General features: G+C 45.0%; 1 protein-coding gene across 1 annotated transcript in view; it reads left to right on the top strand.

The window, feature by feature from the left end:
* The first annotated feature begins 539 nt into the window (after window positions 1-539).
* WBP1L (WW domain binding protein 1 like) overlaps window positions 540-15842 on the top strand; it is a 79117-nt gene continuing 63814 nt past the window's right edge. Inside the window, exon 1 of the mRNA XM_034775401.1 lies at window positions 540-689. Within this exon, the coding sequence (XP_034631292.1) occupies window positions 603-689 (87 nt within the window). The 5' untranslated portion in view covers window positions 540-602. The remainder of the gene's footprint in view (window positions 690-15842) is intronic.

Genomic DNA, 15842 nt, shown 5'->3' with positions numbered 1-15842 from the left:
TGGGGACACAGTTGGGGGGGAGGGTCAGGGTGTAACAGTTGGGGGTGATGGGGACACAGTTGGGGAGGGAGGGAAGGGAGAGCTGTGACAGGGACACAGGCAGGGAGCTGGGGGTGATGAGGACACAATCGGGGGGAGAGGGGGTGACAGGTCAGGGTGATGGGGACAAGCTCGGGGAGGAAGGGAAGGAGAGAGAGAGAGAGAGAGAGTGTGTGTGTGTGTGTGTGTGTGTCACAGGCCAGACGGCTGTGCCGGTGGAGATGGCCCTGAGCTATCATCCACCTCCCTCCCACCGCCGGCCCTTTAAATGTCAGGCGCCGACTTCCCCCTTCCATGTGCTTCCGCCACACCCACCATGGCAGCCAAACCGGAAAAAGTTCTCCCCGGGCCGCACTCAAGATGGCGGCTCACGGGCTTAGCCCAGCCCCAGTCACGAGCGGAAGCGGCATGAGCCAATGACAGGCAGAGCGGGGCGTGGGGCGGCCCAATGGGAAGGCGAGGTGGGCGGGGCGGCAGCCGGGGCGTCCCTCTGCTCCCGTCCTGTCCCGGGCCGGGCCGGGCCGCCGTAGGGTTAGGTAGGCGGGGAGCGGGGGGTGGGGGGGATGGAGAGGAGGCTCCTCGGCGCCATGGCCCTGCTGCTCTTCCAGGCCCTGCCCGAGGGGCTGCCGGCCAGCGTGGAGCCCGCCCAGGTAGGGGCCGGGGGGGCCGGGCTGGCGGAGGAGGGGCTGCGACTGAGGGGGCAGGGATAGGCCGGGGGGGGCAGCAGGCTTGGGGGGCAGGGATAGGCCGGGGGGGGCAGCAGGCTTGGGGGGCAGTTGTCTGAGGAGGGGGAGGGGATCTGCCCCAGGGGACAGGCCTTGGGAGGGGGCGTTGATCTCTCAGGGGTGTGAAGTGTGGGGGCTCGAGATGCAACTCCCTGGGTCGAGGGGAGAGGGGGTGTTTCTTTGGGCCTGGCCCAGCAGGCTGCCCTCCCCTCCCCCCCCATGCCTGTGTACCCCCTTTATACCCGGGAAAGGGGTCTAATCAGGTTAGTACCCTCACCTTCGTTTCTGTGCTGTTAATTTCCTCACTACGCTGCCCTACCCACCGTTCAGATTTCTCCCCTTATTCTGAGCTCCCCAGGAGAAGAATCTGAACCCTCCCTGCTGCCCTTCCCATGTTCAGTTGAATCTTTTTGCCTCTATGTTTTCATGTTCTTGTACCTCACCCCATTGCCCTATGTCAGCCCTACCCTGCCATTCTTACTGTGTGTGGTGGGTGTATGATGTACCCAGGTAAAAGAGAAATAACCAGCCAACCCCCAATAATTCAACAGATTATTAGGTTTAAATCCAGAAGAGATAATTATGATCCTGTATTCTGACCTCCCGTGTAACTCAGATCATGGACTGTCACCCAGATATGTGTCCAGCTCAAAACATATTGTTCAGGACACCCAGTCTTGACCAACTGATGGAGAACTGACCACAAAATGTATGATCTTCTCCTGATGGTATATATTTACCAAGGTGATTGAAAATCTTGTTTTGCTGAGTGGCATGAAGGCTGCTGTTTTGGAGTGCTGACTATCTTGAATCTTTTAAATATTTTCAAATGCAGCCTATCTGTGACCATGGAAATTGTAGATCTGTTAAATCTTTGTGTCCTTTCCTGTGGGGGCTAGTGCAAAATTGTACCCTATTGTGTATACTCGACAGTGTCTTTGGTTTGGTTTTACTGACCCAAGCGATGGGGCTTCTACCACTTCCTTTGGGAGATAATGTAAATACATTTTTCAACTTTGTGAGAACGGCGGTGTGCCATTGAGGGGGAGGAATTATTTCTAGAAAACTGTGGACCTCTGTGTTCCCTTATATACAAACAAAGTTGTAGTAGCTGCTGTAAAGTGAGTAGAAGATATGTTAGTCCCTGCCTCACGATGTGTGTTAAACAAGAAGGAATTGGTGAGGGTGACATGGCACTGGGAATACAAGCAAGTTTCAGAGTAGCAGCTGTGTTAGTCTGTATCCGCAAAAAGAACAGGAGTACTTGTGGCACACTACTTGAGTATGCAATTTGGACGTCTAATCTTTTAAATCAATACCACAGCAAAATAGACCTTGGTGGATATGAGAAGTGGGGATAGGGGGAGGAAGACAGCGCGAGAGTGGGTGGGCTGCTTTAAAAAGTTTATGTATTTCATGGGTGAAGGTACACTGTTCTTGGTAGTGTGTATTTCCTGTGGAGACCAGATAGAGGCAAGAAGATATTTTGTAAGTTTCCTTTGTATAGTTTTAGTTCATGTATATAAAATTTGCTACATTGCTTATTTTAGATCTTAGGTTACCTCTGCATCTCAAACACCTAGAGTTATTTCACTGCCTATGATGAATTGTCGTCAGAAATGTGAAATCTTGAAAATAAGCTTATAACAAAATTTTATTCATGTACACCTGCATCCATGCCACTTTATGTTTGTGATTCCTTCAGATCTTATAAATAACATTGCTAAAGCTAGGATGGGACAGTACTTGCACTGGGAGACCTAAAGAACATTGAGGTAATTATTATTGCAGGGAATGTGTTGTGTAATTCAGTACTGTACGTTGAGCTCTTAGTGTTGAGTCTGTACTGAACAAATGTTCCCAAGAGCGTGCTCTGTTGCAGATGATTCTGATTTTCAGATTAAAAATAGTCCAGGATGCTTGTAGTCTTTACCAAAAAATTTCCTATAGTAACTCTTATTTTATTGCTCTATACCATCTGGACTTCAATTTGCTTAACCACTCTCTGCCTCCTTGAGCATTCTTTGCAATTTCAACTGTATCCAGGAAACTGGAATTAATTTTGAGAGTATGTATTAGTAAATTAAGGGTTTAAAATATTGTAGTTATCCAAAAAACAACCACTACAAATCAAGAAATTTAGAGTTAAGGTTAAACTGAAAAGAAAATCAAACAGTTAAGGAGGTTTGGATTCTTTAACTGTGCTCTGTAGTGACACCATAAATGGGGGGGTGGAGGGAGGGGAGTGAAAAATAAATATTTCAAAAAAATCCACTTTATCAAATCTGGAACCATAAACTCTAAAATGCATTAATCATAATTCTGTGGTGTTGTATCATGTCACTATAGGGTAGAATAAAAGTAGTTTGAAAGCTTTTTCTGTACATTTCCATGCCTAGTATGTATGGATTTCTTAGCTAAATTACAACTATATTCTGTCAAATGTAGCTTATGCACAGAGTTCAATGAGGTATAACTAATATGAAAAGTTTGAAGAGCCTGTGTTGTTCCACTCTTAAGATCATTTGGGACAAAACAGTCTGACAGAGCTTAAAGGACACATTTTACAAGTCTTCTCAGTGTAATGGTTTTACTTGTAAAATGTCTCGTGCCAAGTTCAAAATCAATGTTCTAATTTTGGGGATGATACTCTTTAGTCTTTATACTTAAGAAGGAGGCTAAATCCCTGCTTTAAGTGCAAAACAGCTCTGCAGTTGAAGCTATGTCAAGCATTATCATAGTATGGCATTTCTATTTTTTTTTTTAAATAATATATAGAGATATACCTATCTGCTAGAACTGGAAGGGACCTTGAAAGGTCATCAAGTCCAGCCCCCTGCCTTCACTAGCAGGACCAAGTACTGATTTTGCCCCAGATCCCTAGGTGGCCCCCTTAAGGACTGAACTCACAACCCTGGGTTTAGCAAACCAATGTTCAAGCCACTGAGCTATCCCTCCCCCGTTCTAAACTTTTGTATAACATGAGTGTACACTGTTAAACAGCTGCCACATTTCACCTGAGATGAGGCTGCATTTAGCACCTGGGGTTCGAGCTGGTATCCTGCCTCAGGTAGAGGCCTGTGCCTGAAACATCAGAGCAAGGTAAAAGCTCCATAATCCACCGATGGGTGTGGTGAGGGTACAGGTCCTTCTTTTTAGGCCACAGGTACACTAGAGACCTTACAGTGGCACAGCTGTACTGATGCAGCTTCGCCTCTGTAACGTTTCCTGTGTAGCCGCTCTATGTTGACGGGAGAGAGCTCTCCCATTGACATAATTAAGCCAGCCCCAATGAGCGGCGGTAGCTATATCGGTGGGAGAGCGGCTCCTGCTGACTAGCGCTGTCCCCACCGGCCCTGCTGTTGGTGTAACTTATGTCACTTGGGGGTGTTTTGTCACACCCCATGAGCAACATAAGTTATACTGACAAAAATGCTAGAGTTGACATAGCCTTAGACTCCAGAAGACCTTTGTTGGCCTACTCACTTTTATTCAGTGAGTGAAGTTATTCCTGTAGCTTTAAAAGTGCATTGAGATCCTTCGGAATGAAATCTGCTGTATATAACCGGAGGCCATATTACACCTCTGCCACAATATCTTTTGAGACTATTGGTTTTGGCTCACTGATTTCTGCAGCTTTGGCAGGAGACGGGGGATCAAAGTACATTCTGTATTTGCTCAAAATGGGAATCTCTAAGTAACTCTGCAAGTTGGATAAAGGACTCCATGTACTGTGATAGTTGCACCATAACTGAACTGGCTGTCCACCTGTGCATAGCATGTTTTCCCATCAATTAAAACTCTTGTTTTATACATGGCTGTGAACTCAGAATCATATATAGTATTACATGATTTTCTCCACTGACATCTTAGCTGAGGCGTAAATTTATTTCTATACAACAAATGTAAAATCTGGTTTGAAAATGTAAAATGTATCCTGGTAAGTCTTTGAGGTGTTTTTTTTTGAGTAATTGGGGCTGCTTTTAACTTGGACTCATAATTATCTTTCTGAGAATCCACTACAGTAAAAAAAAACCCCGCATATTTAAAAATACAACCCAGAAAATTCTTATAAGGCTGGATTCTAGCGGGGCTGGTTATAGCTAACTGGCTATTAGCCATAGCACCTTGTTCTTTGATCCTGTCAGACCTCACAAGCCAAGCAGGGTCAGGCCAGGTCAGGGCTTGAATCTCAGCATCATCCAGCAGGTGGCATTCTTCCCTGCATCTGATGAAGTAGGTTCTAGACCACGAAAGCTTATGCCCAAATAAATGTGTTAGATTCTAAAGTGCCACAAGTACTCTTCATTCTTTTTATTCTTCCCTCTGAGTCTCTTCTGAACCAATGGCTCCGTATAGTGCTGCTGGATATATGTATTATTCTGGCCAAATTCCATCAAAGGATATTTATCTGGCCTGCCTACCTAAAATAATCCTCCCAAATTTTATTCTTCTCAAAATTCTTCTCTTCCTAAACATCCATCTCTAATCCCTTATACTGTTTGTAACAATGGTATCTGAAAAAAAAACAAGGAGGAGTCCTTGTGGCACCTTACAGACTAACAAATTTATTTGGGCATAAGCTTTCATGGGTTAGAACCCACTTCATCAGATGCATTGAGTGGAAAATACAGGAGCAGGTATAAATACATGAAAGGGTGGGAGTTGCCTTACCAAGTGTGAGGTCAGTCTAACGAGACAATTCAATTAACAGCAGGATACCAAGGAAGGAAAAATAACTTTTGAAGCAGTAATGAGAATGGCCCATTTCAGACAGTTGACAATAAGGTGTGAGTAACAGTAGGGGGGAAATTAGTACTGGGTACATTAGGTTTAAATTTTGTAATGACCCAGCCACTCCCATTCTTTATTTAGGCCTCATCTGATGGTGTCCAGTTTGCAAATTAATTCCAGTTCTGCGGCTTCACGTTGGAGTCTGTTTTTGAAGGGTTTTTTTGTTGCAGAATTGCCACTTTTAGGTCTATTATTGAGTGACCAGAGAGATTGAAGTGTTCTCCTACTGATTTTTGAATGTTATGATTCCTGATGTCTTTGTGTCCATTAATTCTTTTGCGTAGAGACTGTCCGGTTTGGCCAATGTACATGGCAGAGGGGCATTGCTGGCACATGATGGCATATATCACATTGGTAGATGTGCAGGTGAACAAGCCCCTGATGGTGTGGCTGATGTGGTTAGGTCCTATGATGGTGTCCCTTGAATAGATATGTGGACAGAGTTGGCACCGGGGTTTGTTGCAGGGCTTGGTTCCTGGGTTGGCTGTGGTATACTATTGCTTGGCATTATTAAACCAGGGTCACATTTAATGTGAGTGGTAGCTGTGTTTCAGTGGTAGTTGTGATGTTTCTTGTATGTGTAATAGTTTATATTTCAATTTACTCAGAAACATTTTGGTACAAGGCATTACATATAGTAAATATAAGATTATTATCCTTTTCTTGTTTAAATTATATTAGGCAGAAAACAGAGTGGGATTAAATAATCAAATTTAATCATGGTAAAAGTTTAATAGTGGGGTGTATCATGGTTTCATACTAGGTCCAGTGTTGTCTAATTATGTTTGTTATTGATCTGGGAAGGATGAGTAGTAAGGTAGCAAAAGGTGCAAATGAGAGCGATCCGTTCAGGCTCGTTGAATCCAGACAGGACTGTGGTGTACTTGGAGAGAGCTAAGCAAGCTAGGTGAATCGGTAACAGGATGGCAAGCGAAGTCCAGTGTTCATAAGTGCAGAGTAATGAACTTTGGAGGAATACATGTAACTATTCAGACCCCTCAGAGTTCTACATTAACGGTATCAATGCATGAAAGGGACCTGGGAGTCATTGCAGACAGCTCAATGAAAACCTCTGCTCAATATGCAGCTGTAGTCAAGAAAGCAAACAAGATGTTAAGATGAATAAGGAATGGTATGAAGAACGTTATAATGTCTTTATTAATCAATGATCTCTCATCTGGAAGGTTGCGTCAGGTACACTCTCTCACAGAATTAGGTAGGGTTCAGAGAATGGTGACAAGAATAATCAAGGATATAGAAAACTGGTGTGAAGAGAGATTGAGAAGACTGGGATTGTTTATTTTAGAAAGGAGACTGTGACTGGGTGTACCTCCCCTGCACTGATCCCACCGGGGTTAACCGCATGCTGTGAGATGAAGAGGCCATGCCCCCTAACCCCTGATGGGCATGCTCAGCCTGGAGACAAGATTTAAAAGGGAGTGGCCCAGTTCAGTTTGGGCTGGCTGAGGAGAAGAGCGGATGTATGCTGTGGGCTCCTGCCAAGGAGTTGCTGGCTCTACAGACGATGGAGGCCAAGCTGGTGGGGTCGACCGCGGAATCCCCGCTGACCCTGGGGGACGAGAGTGGGCCAGAAAGCTGACACTCCTAGGAGAACTGACAGAGCAGGAAACAAAGGTAGGAAGCAACCCAGGGAATGCAACTGTTAAAACAGGAAACTGAGCCAAACCATAGACTACCGGTTTCTTAGGGCCCTGGATCGGGACCCAGTTGAGAATGGTGGACCCGGATCCCCGTACACTGCCTCACACCTATCGTAGGGTGTGGGCACTACTCAAGGACTCTGGCCATTAGGCCACGCTGCCCTGAGAGTAAGGGCAGCCCCAAGGATTCCGGCTGCTAGGCCGCATTGCCCTGCTTTATAGGCTAAAACAGTAGTATCTACTCTAGCCACTTCAGCTATAACCCCATGTCACACGCAACCTGCTATCCTGTGAACGGGGTGTACCTACCCCGCGACAGAGACAAATAAGATATAAAGAAGGTACATCAAAAACTTCTCCCTGTCTCTTAACACAAGACCTTCTGTGAAATTAGAATGTGGAAAATGCAAAACTAATATTATACATTTTTCACATAATGCATAATTAGACTGTGAAGATTGTCTCAAGAAGATGATGCCAAGAATTTAACAAGCTTCAAAAAGGGATTGGACACTTATATGGTTATCATGTGGGGGATAGGGATAGCTCAGTTGTTTGAGCATTGGCCTGTTAAGCCCAGGGTTTTGAGTTCAATCCTTGAGGGGGCCACTTAGGGATCTGGGGCAAAATCAGTACTTGGTCCTGCTAGTGAAGGCAGGGGGCTGGACTCAATGACCTTTCAAGGTCCCTTCCAGCTCTAGGAGATGGGATATCTCCAAAATTTTAATACTAACAAATTTTGGAAGAAATATTAAACCTCATGTTTCAGGGCTTAATCCATTCTCTAAGATTAATAGATTAGAAGGCCAGAAAGGACCATTGTGATCATCTAGTCTGAACTCCTGTATGTCATGGGTCATAAGCAGGGCCCTACCAAATTCATGATCAATTTTGGTCAATTTCACGGTCTTAGAATTTTAAAAATAGTAAATTTCATGATTTGAGCTATTTAAATCTGAAATTTCACGGTGTTGTAATTGGAGGGGTCCTGACTCAAAATGGAGTTGTGTGGGGGTCACAAGGTTGTTGTCCTGGGGTTGCGGTACTGCTACCCTTACTTCTGCGCTGCTGCTGGCGGCGGTGCTGCCTTCAGAGCTGAGCAACGGAAGAGCAGCGGCTGCTGGCTGGGAGCCCAGCTCTGGTATGGTATTGCCACCCTTACTTCTGCACTGCTGCCTGCAGAGCTGGGCCCTCAGTCAGCAGCCGCCACTCTCCGGTCACCCAGCTCTGAAGGCAGCAGCACAGAAGTAAGGGTAGCAATTCCACGATCCCCCTTAAAATAACCTTGTGACCCCCCTGTAACTCCCTGTTTGGTCAGGACACCAATTTGAGAACTCTGGTCTCCCATGTGAAATCAGTATAGTATAGGGTAAAAACACACACAATACCAGATCTCACGGTGGGAGACCAGATTTCATGGTCCTTGATGTGTTTTTCACAGCCATGAATTTGTTAGGACCCTAGTCACAGGACTTCCGTGTTTGAACTACAACCTTTCTCTTAGAAAAAACATCCAGTCTTGATGTTGAAAATTGCCAGTGATGGAGAATCCACCACAACCCCTAGTAAGTTGTTCCAGTAGTACTGGCACAACATTAGCTTTGTTCTAGTTGTCTGGAACCACCCAGCGTTCCAAGAGGTCTAATCTCATAGATCAGGTTGAGACTGTGGGCAGAATATACCAAGTGTGCTACTGCAGGATTCTTTCACCTTCTTCAGAAGTATCCGGTACCAGTCACTGTCAGAGACAAGATACTGAATTAGATGGATTTCGGATCTGAGCTGATGTGGCAAAACCTAGGATCTTGTTGTGTAACAGGCTGCTAAATGTTTAAAGATAATAACCTTAGACAAAACTCTTTTAGATGGTAACCTCTTTAGGGCAGGGACCATGTCTTACTATGTGTTTGGAAGGTATCTAGTACTTTTTGGCTACTCATACATGTCTTTGTTCCTGAATGTGAGCCAAGGATAATGACACATGTCTCCATCTATATGATGAAAGAAGAACAGGAGTACTTGTGGCACCTTAGAGACTAACAAATTTATTAGAGCATAAGCTTTCGTGGACTACAGCCCACTTCTTCGGATGAGTTCCTTTCATTACTGGGTGTCTCATTTGCCAGTCTGCAGACTGCTTTTCAAACAGTTAATGCTTTGGGAGGAGGGCTGAATTTATATAGCACTGTCTTCAAACTACCTCTCTCTTGTCATTTTGACTGTATTTGAATGTTAAGTCTCTTGTGATCTGAAGTTTAGATAAAATAGCCTTTGCAGATGTTACATCACCAGTGATTGCATTCCATTTGCCAGGACGTAGCATTTCCCCTCAAAGTCTGTTTCAAATTGCAGTGTCAAAGAATTTCATTAGAAAAACGAAAAACTTAAGTTAACCTGTCCTTGCTCTTACTGGCAGTGTGGGATCTAGTGGTTAGGCCATGAGACTAGAAATCAGGAGTTGTGGATTCTATTCCTAGCTCTGCCACTGATTCGCTCTGTGTCTTGAGGCAAGTCCTTTGACCTCTGGTGATTCTTTTCTCCATCTGCAAAATGAAGATACTTCCCTGCCTCACAAGGATGAATGCAAGTCACCAGAGAAGTCTAAAACTATTTTCCTTCCCATCATTCTCTACACTTGAAAACACGGTGGGCAGCTTTCACCTAATGAAATGATTGAAGCTGAGACCCTCCTTAACAAACATCAGCATGCTGAAACTTGAAAAATGTAATACCAAAAATAAGTTTTGAGTGTTTTCAGATTGGGGGAGGTAAGAGGCAAGTTTTGTGTGGTGTTGCTCTTTGCTGCTTTATCTCAATTCTCTGTTGCCACATAGCTTTGGGCTGATAGGAGGCATGTGTGGTAAGTGATTGCTAATCAAGATTTCAAGGCTGTGTTCCCTGAGTTAACAAATCACAGCCAAAACTCACCTGTGTTCATTGGCCTGTAACAAAACAGCTACACTTACAGGAACAAAATGATAGGGAATGGAGAGACTTCTACATACATAATACAGTGTAATGCCTTTAAACAAAAATCTTCCTACTGTAGTCTCCAGTCGCAAAGATTTTAGAAAATGAGGAACTAAAGCATTAAATGGTCTTTGTTTTCCTGTAAAACTTGGATAGATTTGTATTTATAAAAAATTGTTTTATATTTTCCCTGTGAAGTGTTTAGAACTGTTGGAAACTGGAAAATGATAGCAGTAGAAGTGTATTTAGAAAATGAATGTCCTACTTCAGGGTCTTTGAAGACCCTGGGAACCTGTTATGTGCAGACTGCAGTGTCTGAATCAGTGAGACAAATGCTAAGGTTTCTATTATGCATAGTAATTTAGTATCTCTGCTTCAAAAAGGGTTACAAAAGTCATTTACTGACTGTGGGTGGAATTTTCAAAAGCACCTAATTGGTAGGTTTGCAGTGTTATAGCCGAGTTGGCCCCAGGATATTAGAGAGACAATTGATTTAGGACACAAGTCTCATTTACTTTCAGTGGGGGTTAGGTGCCTTGAAAATTCCACCTTGCTTGCTTACAGTATATTATACACTATATCAGGGGTTGGCAACCTTTCAGAAGTGGTGTGCTGAGTCTTCATTTATTCACTCTGATTTAAGCTTTCGTGTGCTAGTAATACATTTTAACGTTTTTAGAAGGTCTCTTTCTATAAGTCTATAATATATAACTAAACTATTGTTGTATGTAAAGTAAATAAGGTTTTTAAAATGTTTAAGAAGCTTCATTTAAAATTAAATTAAAATGCAGAGCCTCCCGAACCGGTGGCCAGGACCCGGGCAGTGTGAGTGCCACTGAAAATCAGCTCGCGTGCCGCCTTCGGCACACGTGCCATAGGTTGCCTGCCACTGCACGATATACAGGAATTGATGCCGCTTCCTCTGAGGTGGAATGCAGAAGTTCAGTAGTGCACAGTAACATTGCACAACACTTCAGAACTGGAATTGGAGGGACTATTTTATCCATCTGAAATGATGTGGGAAATTAGGGAGACGGAATGTAAATACATAGATTAGAATTTGGCAAAAATGCTGGAATTAACACCATTACATTTGCAAAAAGTGCCATGGTATCTTTTAATGATTAGATGAATGCTTAGTATCTTGATGATACATCTAGTACAAAAAACAGAACTTCTGTGACAAAGCACCTCTGCAAGCCATTTGCAGTCTTGTTTTCAATGCTGACTGGAAAGAAATGTAGTGGAAGCAGTGGTAGAGCAGGATTCAGGATAAACGTCAGCTATCACCAATGAATACTATGCCCTAAAGCAGTGTTTCTCAACCTTTTTGATACCAGGGACTGGCTTTCTGCCTTCCTAAACTGTGTCAGGGAGATCTCGGGGACCAGCGCGGGTCCGTGGGTTGGTCGTTGAGAAACGCTGCCCTAAAGCGTCAGGTTATAATCCTGGGTTTAAAAAAAGAACAGAATAGTCAGAGTACTATAATCATCCTGGGGAATTCACTTCAACAGGGGCTTATAGTCAAATACTGTAGCAGGATGGTAAAGACTAACTTTTTTTGAGCAATTAAAAATACCTTTTATTAGCTTGGAATATAAAGGAGTTATCAAATATCATGCCAACCAGAGTTCTTGAGATCCACATTTTGTTGCACATTTGGCCTCCTATGCTGCTGTACTGCCAGTTTAGGTGATACTCCACAGACCTCCGGAGCCAGCAGGGCTGGGAAGAGAAGGTGACCCATCTTTGGCAGTTAAGTCCCCTGCTTCTCTCTCTGCTTTCCCTTCCCTTTTAAAGCAGTAGAGCATGGCCTCTGAGGACGGGAGCCCATTGTGATCCCAGGGCAAGGGAAACAGCTGGGGCCTATATGGTTTTCACAGACAGAGGAAGAAGAAGAGGCCTTAGGCTGCTGTGTTCTTCATAGGGTTAGGAGACTCAACTTCTCTCTCTCTTCCTGTGAAAACTGTAATGGGGGCCCCATTTTTCTCCCTTCCCTTTCCCCTAACCATCGATCCTTCCGAGACTCCTCTCCCCTTTTGGAGGGAAAGTGTAGCGAGGAGAAGGGGCGGGGGCTACAGCTGCTGGAGGAGGAGAGCTGAGGACCTTCTGCGTCTTTGGTCGGGTGGTGGTAGCATGACAGTACCAACGCAGTCCGGCTAAGGTGAGTCTGGCCTGCATTTACTGAATTTGGGGGCAGCCTGGTCAGGGATCTCCCCTCATGTCTTATGAGAAGCCTGGGCAGGGAACATCTCTGCAAACCCTTGAGTAGGGAACCTCTCCTTAACCTCCTCTCCTGTAAGAGAGTGCAGATCTGTTCATTTGATCCACACAGTGAGAATAAGTTAAAAAGAAATTTGATCGTTACTCCAGGTGTTCCACGCTTAGGTCATATGTCACGCATTTAAATGTCTTGTTGTACATTGGTAAGGGTTGAGGTGTAAGCTAATGGCCACAAGGATCAGGAAGGAATTTTCTCTCCACTGCCTGCGTGTACAGCATTGTGTAATTGGGTACATGCGTTATATTTTTCACCTTCCTCTAAAACAGCAGTTATTGGCTACTGCTGGCGGGAGAATACTAGAAATGATCAATTAAGGGTCTGATAAATCCTATATGCCAATTACAGGTCAAATTATGAATGCAGGTCACAATATGAACCCCAAACCAATTCTTGAGCACATAACATGAGGAGAATGAGTGGGAAGGAGAAATGATGTTCAAAATACATTATCCCTCTAAGAATGGTGTAGATGCAGTATTGTGGTCTCTGAATACCTTGATCCTTTGGAATCTAGCAAATAGATGATGGGCAGTGTTCCCTCTAATTTTTCCCACGCGTGTGCGGAATGAATTTTGTTATCTGCACCAATAAGGAGGTGATGTGTGACACATCACCTCCATATTGGTGCACATAACAAAATTCATGTGGTGGGTGTGGGGCCGAGGGGTTCGGAGTGTGGGAGGGGGGGGTCAGAGCTGGGGTAGAGGGTTGGAGTGCAGGGGTGTGAGGGCTCCGGCTGGGGGTGCAGGCTCTGGGATGGGGCTGGGCATGTGGGGCTCAGGGCTGGGGCAGAGGGTTAGGGTGTGGACTCTGTGCTGGGACCAGGGGATGAGGGGCTCAGGGCTGGGGCAGAGGGTGCGGGGAATGAGGGCTCCGGCTGGTGGTTCGGGCTCTTGGGTGGGGTTGCGGATGTGGGGTTTGGGGTGCAGGCTGCCCTGGGGTTATAGCGGGGAGAGAAGACTCTTTCCCCCCCCCCCCGCCCCAGCTCTCTCTCCCTGCAGCAGCACCTGGGCGGGGGGGGAGGGAGGGAGACACCTCTCCCTGCCGTGGCAGGCCAGGCGCTGGGCTAGGTTCGGGCCAGGGGAGGGGCGCCTGTCCCCCAACCGTGGCAGGTCGGGGGCCAGGCTAGCTTCGGGCCGGGAGAGGAGCACCTGTCTCCCAGCTGTGGCAGGTCTGCCAGGGCTTGGTCCCCTTGTGTCTGCACGGCACTTAATAGGCTGCTGCGCAACTTACCGGGACCTTAGATGATGGGTGTATTTGTATTAATAGTTACATGCTTGCACTTGGAGGAAAATAAACATTTGGATGGGTTTCTGGTGCGCTATTGCTGCATATCCTGTCTGAGTGACTTGACTGACTTATGCCTCTTTGTTCCATGCAGAACATAGGGTCTTCACCATCGCCTTCCATCTCTGACAGGCTCTTGCTGCACTCTTAGCTTCTTCTGTTATCATTTTGATGGCTTTCAGTTCTGCTTCTGTCATGTGTTTCCATGTTGTGCTCGGTCTGCTTGTTGCCTCTTGCCCCGGGGATTTCAGTCCAATGACTGTTTTGTTATGTTGTTCAGGTCTTTCCTCCATTTGTGTCCTAGCCCTCTCCATTTTGGTTCTGTAAGTTCCTGTCCTGCATCTCCAGTATAGAGGAATCTAATTTTTTGAAGCCTACACGCTTAAACTGCCATTACAGTTTTTTTTAAACAGTTGGGATAGATTCCTAAATGAGTGACACACATGATCTTTGTCAAAATTCTTATGAAGAAAACTTCTGTCTCTTGCACAACTTTAAGTGTTTTCCAATAATCTTTGTAAGTCATTGTCCTTTCTTTCAACACTGGGTGCAGGGTAAAACTTAGTTTGTTTATATCTTTAATTCTCACCTTTAATTATATAGTTTTTTTTTTAAATGTTCTCTGGATTGTACAAATATTGCATAGAAAGGCCTCTGGCTGATTCTGCATTTGTCAGCATTTTTCATCCCCACCCCAACACCAGACCTCTTGTCAATTCCAAACTAAGAGCCTTTGAGGGCGCAGTATCTTGATGAACATGCAAATTAGAGATTAGTGTAAAGTTTGTGGTAACAGAGGGGGCTGAACAGCCAGGCTTTCTTAAAGGAGGTACATTTTCATGAGGGCGAACTTTAAAATAGCACTTTATCTCTTGTAACACTTTAAAAATATTTTCTTTTGTATATTGTCAGACCTTTAAAGGAAAAGCACAAGGATGGTGTTAAGAATTCTTAAATTCTAATCGTGGTTCTGCCATTGACTTGCTTATGTAGCATTATTGTACAAATCACTTCACCTCTCTGCCTCAGTATCTGCAGTTTAGATGGTGAAACTAAGGGCTTGTCTACACTTGGAACTTGTTGCAGGTTAACTTGCGTTATTTCGTGTTAAAGGGTCTTGCTTCCCCAGTCAGTTTTTTGTTGTTGTTGCTTATCATCTGGTGTTTTAACATGCATTATTCAATCCACTTTAAAAGCAGATTTACTGAGAGACGTGGGATGACTTTATCCACCCCAAACTGTGGTGCGTCTGCCAGTTCCTCCTGTTGGTATCCCACACTGCTTTGCTGGCTTGGGGTTGGACTGTCTGTTTACATGTGTGCTCTCTAGTGCCTGGGGTCATCCTACTTGGAGGTCACCTCCCTGTTTAAATGCTGGTGCAGGTTCTGTGTCTTGTAATTCCAGCTCTTGTGGAGGTCACAAAGCTGTCATGTTCCTTAATGCTGATCAGTCAAGACTTGTACTGCAGTGTGGCCTCCGGCTGGGGTCAAAGACTTCATTGCCCTGAGGGGAGAGGAGCATGTACAGGCCCATCTGAATTCTAGTCACCGAAATGCACAAATATACAAGCAGCTGTCTAAACAAATGGAAGAGGGAGGTACAACTGGGACTTAAGCCAATGCCGCAATAAAGGAAAGGAACTCGGACTGGGTTATAAGAGTGTGAAGTACAATAATAGGACCTCTGGGAGAGCTTGCAGCATCTGCAGCGTCTATAATGAATAGGACTGTCAACTTGCTGGAAATCTTACCGCTGAACCCCCTCATTTTGAGGACACCCTCCACCAATGTCAACCAAGGCGCAAACCAAGAGGGAGGAGACTGATAATGAAATCTCTGATATTGCTGACTTGATGACCTAAGGGCTAGTCTACACTAGAATTGCTACAGTGGCTGTAGCACTGCTAGTGCAAACCCTCTATGCCAATGAGAGAGAACTCTCCCGTCCTCATAATTATTCTACCTCCTTGAAGGTCAGTAGCTATATCAGCGGGAGAGCGTCTCCCCCATGACGTAGCGCTGTCCACACGGGCGCTTAGGACAGTGTAACTCGCCTCACTCAGGGGTGGCTTTTCCACACCCC

Source organism: Trachemys scripta, chromosome 7 (genome assembly GCF_013100865.1).
Source record: "Trachemys scripta elegans isolate TJP31775 chromosome 7, CAS_Tse_1.0, whole genome shotgun sequence".
NCBI lineage: Eukaryota > Metazoa > Chordata > Testudines > Emydidae > Trachemys > Trachemys scripta.
Note: the sequence above shows the minus strand (reverse complement) of the source record. Positions and strands in the feature narration are given on the sequence as shown.